The sequence below is a fragment of a genome, unplaced genomic scaffold (genome assembly GCF_019419815.1).
Source record: "Pyrus x bretschneideri cultivar Hongxiangsu unplaced genomic scaffold, Pyrus_bretschneideri_v1 Contig24, whole genome shotgun sequence".
NCBI classification, from domain to species: Eukaryota; Viridiplantae; Streptophyta; class Magnoliopsida; order Rosales; family Rosaceae; genus Pyrus; species Pyrus x bretschneideri.
In genome coordinates this window covers 26972-41238 of record NW_025999546.1, presented here as the reverse complement: position 1 = coordinate 41238, position 14267 = coordinate 26972, and the positions used below count along the sequence as shown (strand labels likewise).

Sequence of the window (14267 nt, the reverse complement as noted above, 5' to 3'; positions counted from 1 at the left end):
ATGGAGATTAAAAAATGCTTGCTTGATTTGTATAATGAGTATAGAAGGGGTTCTTCTACTACCATTGGGGCTCCATTGGAAAGATGTGGAACTAAATGAGGAGTACATAATTCAAGCTTGTGGGGGTGATGAGAACAAAATTGAAATGATGAAGGAGCTTATACAAGAAAGGAGGGAGCAACGCCTTTTGGAGATATCTAATGAAGTTGATAAGTACTTCGCCGCTCCTTATATTAGCATTGTTGTTGGTGGCTTTGATCTCTTGAATTGGTGGAAATCAAACACAAAAGAGTTCCCAATTCTTTCACAAATTGCCAAGGATATCTTTGCAATCCCCACATCTACCGTTGCTAGTGAAAATGCATTTAGCCTAGGAAGGAGGGTTGTGGACCTTTTTAGGGCATCCTTGACTCCTAAAATTCGAGAGGCACTAGTGTGTACTAGTGATTGACTTAGGGTGGATGAAGTAAACTTCTACAAAGAACCAACAGAAGATATGCTTCAATTTTACAAGGAAATGGAAGAAGTTGAAACAAGTAAGATATGCTTTAATTTTTTTAGTAAATTTGTTGTTAAATGGTTTTCAACTTTAATTCTTCTTGCTACTAATATGTTTTCTTTGTTTGTAATGTAGGCTTGACACTAAGTCAATCTTCTACAAGTTCAATGCCTCCTCCAAAAGCTTCGACATCTTAAACTTGAAGAATTGATCAATGAATTTTACCTTTTGAAGTTTAGTTTCAATTTTCATTTGGTTTGAAACTTTAACTTCTATTTGGATTGTTAACTTCTATTTTGATTGTAAGCTTAATTTTCATTATGAATCTTGATGCATCATTTGAATTATTGTGTGTGTGAATTGTGAATGATAAATAATAGATGAATTTAGGCTACAATGTATGAGATATCAGGAGCTAAGGAGAGGCTAAAGTTAAAGAGGTGAGTCTTGTGTTACTGCTTTATGTTTCCGTTGAATAATCAACCGGTACTGCTAAGGTGAGGAATTATTAGGCTACGCATTTTGTAGACCTATGGTACTGCTTTATGTTTCCATTCTTTGTTTCAGGCTTATAATTTTCAAGTAATTCATCAACATTTCATGCGGCTGTAAATCCATTTGAAGGTGGAAATCCATTTGGGCACTTGTTATGAGAATTTTCTTCCGTCTATGCATTTGGTTTATATATCTTTGTCTTATCACAGAGGCACAAAATATGAAATGTTGAACAAAGCAAAAACAGATTTTGTCTCAAAATAAAGTGGCAATTACCATTGCCATACCATGTCAACCGAACATTTGGCAATGCCGAACTTCGGTATACCGAAAGTTTGGTATGGTAATGGTAATAGATTTTACCAAACCGAAAGTTTGGTACGGTAATTGGTACGAGGGTTTTGATACCAACAACTGCTGAAAGGCATTCCGTACAACATGCAAATCAGCATTACCGGTTGCAAAACTTAGCAAGTTCAATCTCAGTTGCCTAATTTAAACGTGCAGAAAGATGATAAAAGAAGAACATTAATATCGGCAAATGAATGCCTCGCTTGATACGTTGTGCAAATTTGTGTTCATAGGCTTTAACCATGAGTATACAGATTTATATCATTTGGCTGACACAAGAAATGCCTACTACCGAGCCATTCGGTTTTATTACCATGAACTTGAGCGGTGTTTTTATATGTACCTGCTGAAGTGCGAACTTAAACTAAATGGCCTCGACAAGTTACAAGGTCTGAGCAGGTAGAAACGGCGGAGTACTCAAAGCTTGGCAATGGCAGTTGCAGGCAAATTTGATCTTGCAGGGAGCTTTAATTCTTCCCATCCTTCATCATCCAACTTAGAGAAGTATTGCTCGACCATATGGTTTGTGACGAGCTCCAAATTGGAAGGCTCCCACTGCATGAAGAACCAAGAGAAGAATCCAAAGAAAATTAAAGCGCAAAATACACACATATTTGTATGATAAAAACATATATGCACAGCCAGATATGTGTGTGTGCGCGCGTGTTCGTGTGTGTGTGATGAGTAAGCACACAACAGGGATTCTACACCCAAAATTATTTGCCCTGTTGGCATTAGAGCAAAAATTTTAGGCGTTTCAATGCCTTTGCGTCCGAACATGAAAAAGTCAGGATGAACAGCAGAGATAATTTCTCTACACACAAGTTAACTTGTCAAAAGCAAGAATACGCTCATTTTAAGACAAGGGCCACTTTGTGGTAGCACAACCATCAATGTCGTACATAGATTTAAACGTTTCATGTTTTAGGTTCCCAGTAAAGGTTAACAGAAAATAAGTCAATTTAATGTTTAAATACTTTTGTTGATTATAATTAGATGATTACACACCTTCAGTAATGTTGATTACTTGCACAGATGATCTATCAAAAGAAAAGTAATAAAATGTCATTTACCTTTGGGTTCTTATCCTTGTCCAGCAATAAAGCTCTGCAACCCTGCAATTAGGAGCAAGGCTTGAGTCACCCGAGAAAACAAAAACAATGTGGATACACTATTTGAACAAGCTAACCTCTCTGAAGTCCTTGCTGACTTCTCCTTTCACAACATGCGAAACCATTCTATATTCACGAACAAGGCACTGACCAACTCCCTGAAGTCTTCCTTCTCTAATCTAAAATCGAAAGGAACACATTAATACCAAGCCCTAAAAATTTCCAATTCAATTTCATACAATGCGAAGTGTCTTAATGTTTGTCCTCAGCACATTATGAAACTTAAACTCCAAGCTTTAGGTGATATTTGTGCGGTATACAATGCCTCATTTTGTGCTGAGAGAAAATAAAAAGAAATATTTGCCTTTCATAACCATCATATTACATGTTCATGTGAGCGATGACTTTTTATTTCACCTTACTATAGTGAATTCCATTTTACTCCCTTCAAATTTGTCCAATGTAAGCTGCTTAACAAATTTTAGTTTTGTTATGAAATTTACGGACGAAGCAGGAATTCATATTTTTAGAATATACTTATGGAACCCTATACCATCTGCCCTGTGCATAACAAGCAATCTTATTCTTGCTCTATATAAGGAGTAAAAAAACAATCTAGTATCATACCAGTTTTACACAAACTAATGATAAGTAATTTTGATATGCTGCAATTAACCAACTGCAATTTTAAGGCCTGCAGTAGACATACCGATCTCAAAGAAATCTTCAAACTCATTGGTGATGCCTTCTTTAACGCTTGAATTGTTGAAGTTAGCCACGCATCCGCTTTGTTTGGAGCCTCCTCATCCTCCTTTAATACAAATCATAGGTATCATCAAGTAAAGTATACATACTTAATCTACAAGTTGAACATCAAACATAAACTACTCAAGTACCGAGCCAAAAGAGTAATAAACTTTCCAAAGATCCAGAACACAGAGAACATCAAACCAAGCCTTCCAATATTTTAAACTCAAATCAACTTACAAGGGCAGATACAATTTCTTCTACAGTTCTTCTAGAAAAGCACTTGTCTATAACATCCATCCTGTATTCAAAACAGCTGAAAATTACAAAAAACATATTCCCAGCTTTTCATTTTTGAGAATATATAACTCGTTCAACAAATGATGGGTCTGGACTACGCAACGGATTTTTTATAACTTGACAAATGCATAAAGATGCAGTTACTCTCCTTAATGTCCAAGCCAAAGCACCAATTTTACATCTAGAAACTTCCAAGTGTGTAGCAACTTAGACATTGTAACTGTTAGATGTGCTTCAACCATTAAAATAACGAATATAATGAGGAATGTAGTTGGTGTCCAAAGTTTTATGGTGTTCATGCTTCCGCTGTGGTGATCCAAATGGTTATAAAATCTTGTGAGTTCGACTGGATAATCCATTGGAAGAAAAATAAGATCACGCAGAACAGTGAATTCCATTAATGGAAAGTTCAAAGCGACTCGCGCATGAGAATTGGAGTCCATTAGAAGAAAAAAAGAAAAAGAAAACATCCTAGAAAAAATAGTTAAAGAAAAAAGGAACAGAAATACTAACCGGTAGTATGCACTTTTCTTCTTCAGAGCTGGACTCTGCGAGTATTTATCTATGACTGCTTGAATAATGGCAAAATCACTTGAATCAACTTTGTATAAAGCTTCTTCTAACAAAGACAATCTCTGTCAATAAACCAACCACAGAATAAGCACTCAAGTCTCAAACGGAAGGAATAACATGCTGCTACTTGTTATGATTCTTAACTGGCATAACTCCTTAACCAATCAGGTTATCTTCTTCTTGTTAAGTTTCAATTAGGACCATTGGAATAGATAAATTATGATGATAATTAGAGATAACACACCGTTGATGGAACAAAGTGTGTTGCAAGACCGCAAGCAAGCATTTCAGCACCATCCAATCTGGTACCTGTAAGACCAACATATTCTCCTGCAATGCACATAGGGGAGAAGGGGCAATCAATAATTGAGAACAAAGATAGTAAAGAAGATCAGCACATGCAATACTTCCCACTTTACCCGTCATACAAAAGACAGTACAAGAAAAAATAAATTATTCATTTAAGTCAAACAAAAATGTAAACCAGAGACATAACAGATATTACCGAAGAATCCAGGAAGCCTGGACAAGTAATAAGAGGCACCAACATCCGGAAAAAGTCCCAAAGCAGTTTCTGGCATTGCAAAAACCTGCAAAGGATTCATAAGAAACACAAGGGATTAAGCTGCTACTAAAAAGACAGATATCTTTGCAATTGCCTCCCCAAATGCAGTAAAAGATCTGGACCGTTCGGTGGGATACCAACAGCGATGCAACAAATAACAGAGTCTGCAGATTTCTTGCTTTTACTTGTAGAAAACAACAGATCCCTCCTCTTCTTTCCCAATACAAAGGTCAAACCATAATCTCAAATCATATGCATAGCTTGGGAATTCATGCATCCCCTTAGTGTTTTTATAATGGGAACTTATGTATCTTCCTTGCATGCTTGTTCTTTACAAGTCCCCCATTTAGCTCAGAAAATCTTAGCTATCCATAAATATAAAGAAATGCTACATTTTAATCTCTGATATGTGCAATATATGTCATCAATATTTTGTGACACAATTTCACCATACGCCTTATAGACTTTATATTATCTCAAAGCCCATGGACTTTGGCCATGAAACAGAAAACGTGTTTTATATTCTTTAAGTCACAGAAAGGTTATGTCTTCATTCCTTGATCGGGTTAACTCATACTTATAGATTTTCAATGTACTCACAGAAACCTTGGGTCCATATAAAGCAACAAAATTGTTATTGATGTACAACAAAAAGTAATGAGATTATTTTCAAGATATTGAAGTGACAAAATAACTAGCATCTCACAATAGACAATTAACTACAATGCATACAGATAGAGCATTGAAATTTTCCATATAGGGCACTCTGAATTTTCACATGTAATTCAGTCTTATCCTACTGTGATAATATAAGAGAAGTTAACTTCCCATAGTTTAAAACAAAGAGGGAAAATAGAGAAAACAAAAAGATCAAATACTTCAAATCAAAAGGATGCAACCAAAATTACTCCTAACTTCAGACCTTAGATAAAGTGAGACATACCGAATTCTCAGTTGCAACACGGAATCTTCCATGTATTGAAGCACCAGCCCCACCTCCCATGACAATCCCGTCCAGAATTGAAACCTTCAATGATGTCATGCAAACAGTAAGAAAAACATATTTTTCTAAATAAGGCTAAATTGATTAAGAAATAATACCTCTGATACCAGAACTGAATAAATATTAATATGAAAACAGCACTTAACAAAGGAACTAAGTCACCTGGGGTTTACTGTATGTTGCCAGCAAATAATTCAAGGTATACTCCTTTTGAAAAAAATGAGCAGCTAATCTCCAATTTCCTAAGTTATAATGCAACAGGGTGATATCAGGTTGAAAGTAATTTACTGCATCTTACAAATAGATACTCAACATTTTCACACAGCCAAGCAGAACTGGAAATGGAAAATCTAATAACAGTTAGGTGTGCACCTAAACTGAAGCTATTGCTCATTACGTGATGTTAATGATCAGTAAACATGCTCAATAAAAATAGAAAAAGAAAAGACAGATGAAAAAAAAGCAGTTGTGCCTTCATTAATCTGACGAACCACAGCCGCTACATCTCCACCAGCACAAAAGGCCCTTCCTTTCCCCTAGAAAAAGATAAACAGATCATACACATGTCACAATGTTTTACTTTCGCTGTCTTGCTGAAAACAGGAGTATGCTCATTCAATTATTAATTCAATCAAAGCTTTAGTGGATAAAAGCACAGCCTCTATCCATCACAATACATTATACACCAAAATAAATTATGTTTTCAGGTTAAATCCCCATCCTTTTGGATTGCCACTAAGCAAGCAAACTGAAACCGGCCGAAAATGAAAAAGAATACCAAGTTGGTATTGGTTTAAAGCCAAGAGACTGTAAAAATTCTATGCTCTCAACCATTTATAAGCAAAATGATCAGGATGAATTTTTAAGTGGGGCTGCAAGTGGTATGAAACATGCACTCCCAATAAACTTAAAATCCTCTTTCTTGGAGAAAATCGAACAGAATCTAAAGACGAGCTTAGATCTTAACAGGATTGTAGGTTCACAACATCAAGCCAAAGACTTTGATGCTAATATTTATATACGAAACTCAAAAGAAAATGTAAGCACACAACATAGGTCTGTGAAAAAAAAGTGATAACTTAAATGCTTACACATTAACAAACATCAAATATCCCAAATTAAAGATCAACTGCATGTGTAAGACAATATTCTTCTTTCTTGTTTCTCATTGAGAAAGTTTAAATACAATACATAAAACTAGAGCATGGAAGAAGAGTACCTTGACAATTACCAACTTGACATTAGCATCATCCTCAAAGGCAAGAAAATGCTCCAACAGACGAGAAATCTACCAAAAAAAAAAAAAAAAAAAAAGAAACTAGAAATGAAAACCATTATATGCTTGTTTCACCAAAACCTATATTAAACACACCTTATAGCCATGGAGATAATATCACTGCATGAAAAAGCATGACATAGTTTTATGCAGATTAATTTAATTATCTAACAGTCGATTAAAAGATGAAGCAGGCAACAAAAGACTCAGAATAAAGAATGTCTGAAGACCAAAAAATTTCTTGAATTACTGCTTGATTTCTGCGTACTTTTGTACTTTGGAAAGACCACATTCCCTTCATACTTTTGTACCATAAACATTTCCACTTTTGATTTCAACATGATGCCTCTCGGGACCTCAAGGGCTGATATGATTCTTAAAACAGTATATACCTTCTTTTTTGTAAAAAAGAAAGTTAGAAAAATAGTTTGAGGAGGTATACATTCTTTTAAATTTTATCCTTGAAAATGTATAATCTATTTCATAACTTGAATTATAGAAAGTTGAGTTACAAATAAAAAATAATACAGACACGAAATATAAATCGTAAAACATAGACACAAGATGAAAACGGGAAAAAGAGTAAGCTCTCAAACTCTCAACAAAGTCAATAAAGTACATGTTCATGATAGGGCAATACCATATCAAAGTTAAGGGCATTCAACTGCCGAGGCCGGTTCAATGTCAATGTCCTCGCAATCAAATTCTTCTGTACCAGAACCTATCAGATAACATGAACAAAACATAAGGCTTCAGACAAATACTAGGCAAGAATTGAAATCAAACGTACTATATTTTTCACATAATCCACATTTCTACAATAACTATTTCCGACCCAATTCAGGAAAACAATCAAAAATTAGAATTTAACCATTGGAAATACAAATTTTAAGATGTCCCATGCTCCATTCCTAATTTTCCCAGAAGCCAAACAGAAAATAATAGGGATTGAATTAAAACAGAAGAAATATATACAGATACACATATATGTATATATGTATAGTAAAGGGTATGAATAGAACAGAAAATTGGTTCACCGAATCTCCTTCGCGCGGGGTAGAGGTAATAGAAGAAGCCATGGTAGTACTGGAAACGCACTGAAAGTCTGAAACGATTGAGACAGGCGCACGCCTGAAGCTTTTGGATACTGGTTTCAGCTGAATATGGCGGGACAGATTGTTGGGTCTTTTTACCGGTCCGAAAATTGGTTGGGTCCACTAGTTAGAGTGCCGACGCAAACCATTTGGATTTGGCTTAGCAGCCTCTCGGACTCCAGTCCACTTGATTAAAAGTCGTTAGTGTTCGACTTACGTAGCGGAAATGATTAGGATTGTGTGAGCAATTTAAATGTTATCACCTACTTATAATACGGTTTAATTGTGTTCTTCTTTATTTGTAAATAAGATGTCTTAAATTTGATTTTTAACAAAAATGAATTTGAACCACATTATTGCTAGTACCTTATGAGGTCCCTTAACGTAGATAGTATCGTTTGTTTAAAAAAAACAAATTGTTATCATCTCATTTCAAACTCCAACAATTCAAACATAACCTTTGGAGTTGATTTAATTATTATCATATTAAACGAAAAAAAAGAGTTGATTAGACTTGTCAATTGATCGGATTTTGATCAAGATTCGATTTGAGGTCGACGTAATTAATGATATGTAAGATTGGGATTTTCATTTTTATGTGTCGAGGGATTGTTAGCCTTAGATAAAAGAATGTCAATGGAAATGCCTTCAACGCTCAAAAAGGCGGCTCCTTAATGTATACTGTAGGGTGTTTTCTCGTGCCCAAGGCCTTTTGTGACAACCTTAATCGAATGAAAACGGCGTTGTGGTGGAATGGAGCTAATGACGGATGTCGTACTCACTGGTTCAAGTGGGATACTTTGTGTGCCCCAAAAGAGGAGGAGGCTTGGGTTTCAAAAGTATGTATGCATTTAACCTTGCTCCCTTGGCAAGATAGGGATGGCAGCTGATCCATGAGTATGGCGATTTGGAGGCTAGGGTCCTATAGGCCAAGTATCAATTTTTAGGGTGCGTTTGTTGCACGGGACTGTCTTGAACTAGACTAGCTGCAGGGATTAAACTGGACTGGCTTAGACTAGACTAAGCTGGATTAGCTTAGTGAAACGTTTGGTGCAGTGTCGGACTAAAAAACATGGTTATGAAAACCCATCCACAACAAAGCAACCCATCACAATTTTTCCCAAAAGAAATTAAATTCACACAAAAATAATCAATGTGGACTTTGCGAATAAGGATAGAAAATGTACCAACAAGAACAAATAATGCTAAAGCTGTATACCAGATCAAGCAAAAATATACACATATATCTGCAAACCCAGTATACCGAACGATGCAATTGATCATTTCATCTTAAATTAGAAAGAACCCACCATTTTAAACACCATCACACCAAACAAAACATTTTCAAAAATCTGAAATTTCATATTATATTTACCAAAAAATAAGTAAATCTGAGAAAAATTAGGGAGGAGATCTGATGCATACAATTGTTGCGTCTCTTGAAGACGCGTCTTTTTATCAAATTTTGGTGCCTAGATGGCCCCAGCGGCCAACATCATTTGAATGTCAGCCTCCTTCTGAGATAGCTGAGTCGGTGATGCGATGGCGGTAGCCATCGTTGAGACTTCGACAGAGAAAGTGGGAGATAACCTTCTAGAAAAGGAGTGGGTGGCACCGACAGCAATTTCAACCTCGGATCGAGCAGACCCATCTGTGGGTGGTAATCGAATTTTGAAATTCAGGTGGTGGGTGGGGCTGTTAGTGCAAAGATAGAGCAAGGGAAAGAGAGGAAGATCCGTGCGGGGAAGGATTGTGAGGATTTGACGGGAAGGTCGTGGAGCAGGAAGAGGACATGATGTGAGCAGATGAAGCAGACGACGCGAAGAGGGAAGGTCTTAGCAGTCCGCTTCATTTTGGGGGGTCTCGCTAAGACCCTCTAGCGAGCTCTCTAGTTGGGACGAATCCCCTTTACTCCCACTTAACTTAGTCCCAGCATCTATCAAATATGGGACTGTAGTCCAGTCCAGTTCAGTCCAGTCCCATTTAATGAGACCAAACAAACGCATCCTTAGAGGTTGAACCATGTAGACATATAACGTTGCTCTCTTAACACAACGATCTTCTATTAAATCTGTTCTCAAGTTGTATCAGAGTCCTGCGTCAAACTTGACATTTGGTTATTTACGTTCTTAAGGACAAAGCTGGATCTTATATGGTTTTTAGTTAGGGAATTATTTTTGGCATTCCAAAAATTTCATTCTGCACTCTTAGAATGTATTTTTATGTTTTCTAATTATAGAAAGTATAGAGTACAAAATGAGATTTTTCGATTGCCGATAACAGTCCTTTTTAGTTATTGCCTTACTTAATTTTTCCGAAGCCTCGTTTATTCTCCGACGCCTCCTTTCATTTACAACTCGAGGTAAAATTCATTAATCTACTCTCACCATGACTAATCATTGAGAAAGTTCAATTTTATGGTTGCTAATTGCATGTGATTCAATTTACGCTTCTTTTTTTTTTTTTTTTTTTTTGTAGCAAGCCACAGTTATCCACATTTTTCAAGAATCAGGAAGACTCATATAGACATTTGAGCCTTCCCTGGCCACAAGTTTGGCTTTCACACCAACAGTGGATTTTGAACCCGAGACCTCTAGTTTTTAATTTGAAGGAAGCTTTGCAATCCGTCATTTATCACTGGACCACCAACTCATGGTTGGTTAAGAAGAAAAAAATTTACGCTTATCTCAACCAAATTGAAAAGATGAAGTGGAAACAAAATAAAGTCTAGGGGTTAAAGTGAAATTTACTCCATTACTTTGGCATAGCTAAAAGTAAGCCATTTTCTTTTCAAACGCAACTGTTTGTTGTGCTGCCCAGAATCAGTGTCGTAGTATCAGAGAGAGTTTTCAATTTCTCATCTTTTGAAGGAAAGGAGAAATGGGATTGAAATTTGAGGAGGAGGACTTCTTAGCTTGCTGCGCAAGCACCAAATTCGCCAAAGAAATGGCGGAGGCGTCCCCTTTCTCATCTCTCGACGAAGCTGTGACTGCCGCCAGAGACATTTGGTTCAACAAGGTCGATGTCAATGGCTGGCTCCAATCGTTCTCCGCTCATCCTCAAATCGGAAACTCGCCTTCGCCTTCTTCTCACTCCACCTCTGCTCAGTTCGGTTCTTAATCTCACTTTTCTTATTTAATTGCCGTTTTTGTTGATAATTCACAAATTTTTACTCAAATCTTGACAACCCTTGAAGGAAATCGGCATAATTGAATTAAAATTACTTGAATTTGCACACCATCGATGATCAGATGGATTGTTGTTAGCGTAAATTTTAGTGTTTAATTAAACCTAATTACAATAAAAATTGGAAATTTTGAATCTTCCAAAAGATGCCCAATTGGATTTTGGCTCGTCAAAAAGCATCCTGGGTATTGGCGTATGGAGTCGATTCATGTCATCAATGGGTTTGCTTTTTTTTTTTTTTTTTTTTTTTTTTTTTTTTTTTTTTTTCTCCTTCCAGTCTCGATTTAGATTCTAATTCGTGATTAATTTTTCGTATTCAGTTAATTGTAATGCTATTCTATCTTTAGTTTACGTTTGAATGTGTTAAACAAATAGGTTGCCTTCAATATTTGAGTGCTGAGCAATAAGCCATGTGGTGTTTGAGCTTAGTATTATTTACCATCGAGATGAGGCCTTTAAAGTTTAAGTCTTTTGCTGGACCGCTTGACGTTTTACTAGCTCCATACCGAGTGCAAAAAACATTAGTGACAAATACGAGTGGAGTGCCCTTGTTCTTTGTGGGCTAGTTGATGCTAATTAACCGCCTTTCTTTCTCCATTAGTCTTTTTAGATATGCAAATGCAATGATATTGAAGTAAGTGATGAAGCAATCGTTTGTAGGTGGAGTAAGGGAGAGCAGGCAACTGCTGTAGCAACTGCCACTAGTTCTAGCTTGCAGGTTAGTATGCTTCAGATACTTTATGCATATCTTTGAAGTCGTAATTCCCCCTTCAAATGAAACCAAACATATTCAAGGTTTCCCTCTATTTCATCCTGTTTTAGTTTGCAGAAGTGAAGGGATTAAAAATAGTTTGATATTTCAATTTCTTTTTGTTTATGTGAAAGTTATGGTCAGGGTTTTTTTCGTTTACTTAAATATTATCCACCTGGCTTTTGTAGGAACTGGCTGAATGGAATGCTAAATACAGGCAGAAGTTTGGTTTTGTATTTCTTATTTGTGCATCTGGAAAGAGTTCTGATGGGATACTTGCTGAGTTGAAGGTAAATTTTCACTTACAGTCCCTCTTTTTGTTAAAATTTCCAAATGTTAAAAGATTATATACGTGACCCTGATGAGCATTATAGAATAGCTTGGAGAGATATACTAGCGTTTAAGTCAATGGATTCAACGTACTGAAACTATTTCATTTTGAGAATTTCAGTTTAAGCGTTTTCATTAATAGAAGTTTCTTTAAACTCAATGCAGAACGAATTTGTTTACTCAATAACTTTTGGTTTGCATATTCTGGCTTAATTAACAATTTTCATGGGAAACAAAGACTAATAAATCAAACAATCAAAGTCAATAATTTACAAAAATCACTCTCTTATAAATGAACTATCAAGGACAATAGTAGTTTGTTGGAATATAACAAGTGTCACTACCGGTTATTGAGGCCCAGAAAGATGGCTAAAACCTCACTCTGACCTCTATATTGGCACTTGCGCCCCATTTTTATCTTTGGAGATTCGATTATTCCTTTCCAACCAATTCACTCCAAAAAAACAAAGCGATTAAAAATACTTTTAAAGAACTTTAGCCTCACTATTTTTGCCAGAAAACAATGTTTGGCAACCAATAATTTAGCACAGGATGGTGGGGTGAACCAGCTCAGTTTTGCCTCTACGAAGAGCTTAAGCCAAAATTTTAATGTTTTCCGGCAATGAAGAAAAAAATAAAGAATGTGTTCCACTCCATAGAAAGTGTGTACAAAAGACAGGAGATAGCCTGCAGTTTAGAAGTAGCCCTAAACCATACGTTGGCTAACATAGTTCTTATATTAGCATTTGCGATGGAGTAAACAATGACCAAGCTTGAAGAGAACTAGTTATTGTCCTTAATCTTTATCATGTGTAAGCAAATATTTTTCTTGCAACTTATAATGTATAGACCACATGAGATGTTCACCAGAACTTCCGCTGATGTTTATTTTGTGATGCCTGTTGAGTGAAGAGAAGGATACCACTTCTGCGAGGACTATGCTCTACAGATTCTGCATAAATTGTTACTCAAATTAATAGATGTACTTTTCCTCTTTGCAGAAACGATATCCAAACAGGCCAATAGTTGAGTTCGAGATTGCAGCTCAGGAGCAGATGAAAATAACAGAGCTACGCCTTGCGAAGCTCTTTGCAGCAAAAGAAAATGTTACTTCCACAGGCAACAAGAATCCCACAATTGTTGCAAAGAAAGCGGAAGGTATTGTAAATTTCTATTCCAGATCCTTCTCAAAATTGTGAGTTTTAGTCCGCTTAATGCTTATGCAGCTCTGGGCTTTGCTTGTCTGACAATGTTTATAACTCATGGATGACTCTTCTCTCCAGAGGAAGTCACTCCTCTTTCCTTTGCATTTGCTACTATTTCTAATTTTTTTTATTAATTTTACGAACCCTAGAAGATCGTGTGAGCATTATTGGAGGGCATTTAACTGCTACTGCTTCTGAAGCTTCATCAGTAAAAACTTCTCAAGCTCCAACTCGAACCCGTCCACCCATCACAACCCATGTCTTGGATGTTTCTCGAGGATCTCCAGGTGCTGGAATTGAAGTGTGTTTAGAAATGTGGAAGGGTGTTCAACCTCGTCCGGTGTTTGGCGAGTCAAATGCAGGTGGTTGGGTATTTCAAGGGTCTTCGACTACTGATAATGATGGACGAAGTGGTCAATTGATGAGCATCGTTGATGTGGTGAACCCGGGCATATACAGGATAAACTTTAACACAGGTAAGTACTGCCCAAGCGGGTTCTTCCCTCATGTTTCTATCGTGTTTGAGATCAGAGAGTCACAGAAATTGGAACATTTTCATGTTCCTCTGCTGCTGTCGCCTTTCTCATTCACAACATACCGTGGAAGCTAGACGTGTGTGTAGTTCAGTCGATGAATAAATTGTCTGTAATTTTACTTGAGATTGAACTATGTATTAAATATATCTGAAAGTAATATCGATCTCCATGTGTTAGTGGTGATAATATGAACAAAGATAATGTGAATGGCAGTTTCCTTGTAGGATGGGAAGAAATCTTTCAC

General features: G+C 36.5%; 2 protein-coding genes across 4 annotated transcripts; one reads left to right on the top strand and one right to left on the bottom strand.

Annotated features, from left to right (window-relative positions):
* Positions 1 to 1506: 1506 nt before the first annotated feature.
* Positions 1507 to 8165, bottom strand: LOC125478318 (3-hydroxyisobutyryl-CoA hydrolase 1-like). 2 transcript variants are annotated; one of them, XM_048586440.1, is made up of 14 exons: positions 7959 to 8165; positions 7562 to 7642; positions 6865 to 6933; positions 6118 to 6181; positions 5808 to 5887; positions 5586 to 5669; positions 4583 to 4667; positions 4322 to 4407; positions 4018 to 4139; positions 3445 to 3505; positions 3167 to 3268; positions 2535 to 2636; positions 2419 to 2460; positions 1507 to 1900 (listed from the first exon to the last, which is right to left on the bottom strand). In XM_048586440.1, the coding sequence occupies exons 1-14, from the start codon at positions 7998 to 8000 to the stop codon at positions 1763 to 1765; spliced, it is 1158 nt and encodes a 385-aa protein (XP_048442397.1). In that variant the 5' UTR covers positions 8001 to 8165; the 3' UTR covers positions 1507 to 1762. The 2 variants fall into 2 exon arrangements, with proteins under 2 accessions (XP_048442397.1, XP_048442396.1); XM_048586439.1 differs by lacking the exon at positions 7959 to 8165 and adding an exon at positions 7793 to 7932.
* A 2641-nt stretch (positions 8166 to 10806) lies between these two features.
* Positions 10807 to 14246, top strand: LOC125478325 (uric acid degradation bifunctional protein TTL). Of its 2 annotated transcripts, none has more exons than XM_048586455.1 (5): positions 10807 to 11122; positions 11862 to 11919; positions 12141 to 12242; positions 13284 to 13440; positions 13640 to 14246. In XM_048586455.1, the coding sequence occupies exons 1-5, from the start codon at positions 10896 to 10898 to the stop codon at positions 14095 to 14097; spliced, it is 1002 nt and encodes a 333-aa protein (XP_048442412.1). In that variant the 5' UTR covers positions 10807 to 10895; the 3' UTR covers positions 14098 to 14246. The 2 variants fall into 2 exon arrangements, with proteins under 2 accessions (XP_048442412.1, XP_048442411.1); XM_048586454.1 differs by having other exon boundaries at positions 13637 to 14246.
* Positions 14247 to 14267: the final 21 nt, after the last annotated feature.

What these genes read in the sequence shown, in the direction of transcription:
- LOC125478318 (XM_048586439.1), bottom strand. Translation starts at nt 7,906, where the DNA reads ATGTGTATCTGTATATATTTCTTCTGTTTTAATTCAATCCCTATTATT. An exon ending in CAACATACAGTAAACCCCAG is followed by an intron (nt 5,670 to 5,807) that starts GTGACTTAGTTC and finishes ACATCATTGAAG; the next exon opens with GTTTCAATTCTGGACGGGAT. An exon ending in GTGTTGCAACTGAGAATTCG is followed by an intron (nt 4,668 to 5,585) that starts GTATGTCTCACT and finishes AATCCTTTGCAG; the next exon opens with GTTTTTGCAATGCCAGAAAC.
- LOC125478325 (XM_048586454.1), top strand. Translation starts at nt 10,896, where the DNA reads ATGGGATTGAAATTTGAGGAGGAGGACTTCTTAGCTTGCTGCGCAAGC. An exon ending in TCTCACTCCACCTCTGCTCA is followed by an intron (nt 11,123 to 11,861) that starts GTTCGGTTCTTA and finishes AATCGTTTGTAG; the next exon opens with GTGGAGTAAGGGAGAGCAGG. An exon ending in TGTTGCAAAGAAAGCGGAAG is followed by an intron (nt 13,441 to 13,636) that starts GTATTGTAAATT and finishes TACGAACCCTAG; the next exon opens with AAGATCGTGTGAGCATTATT.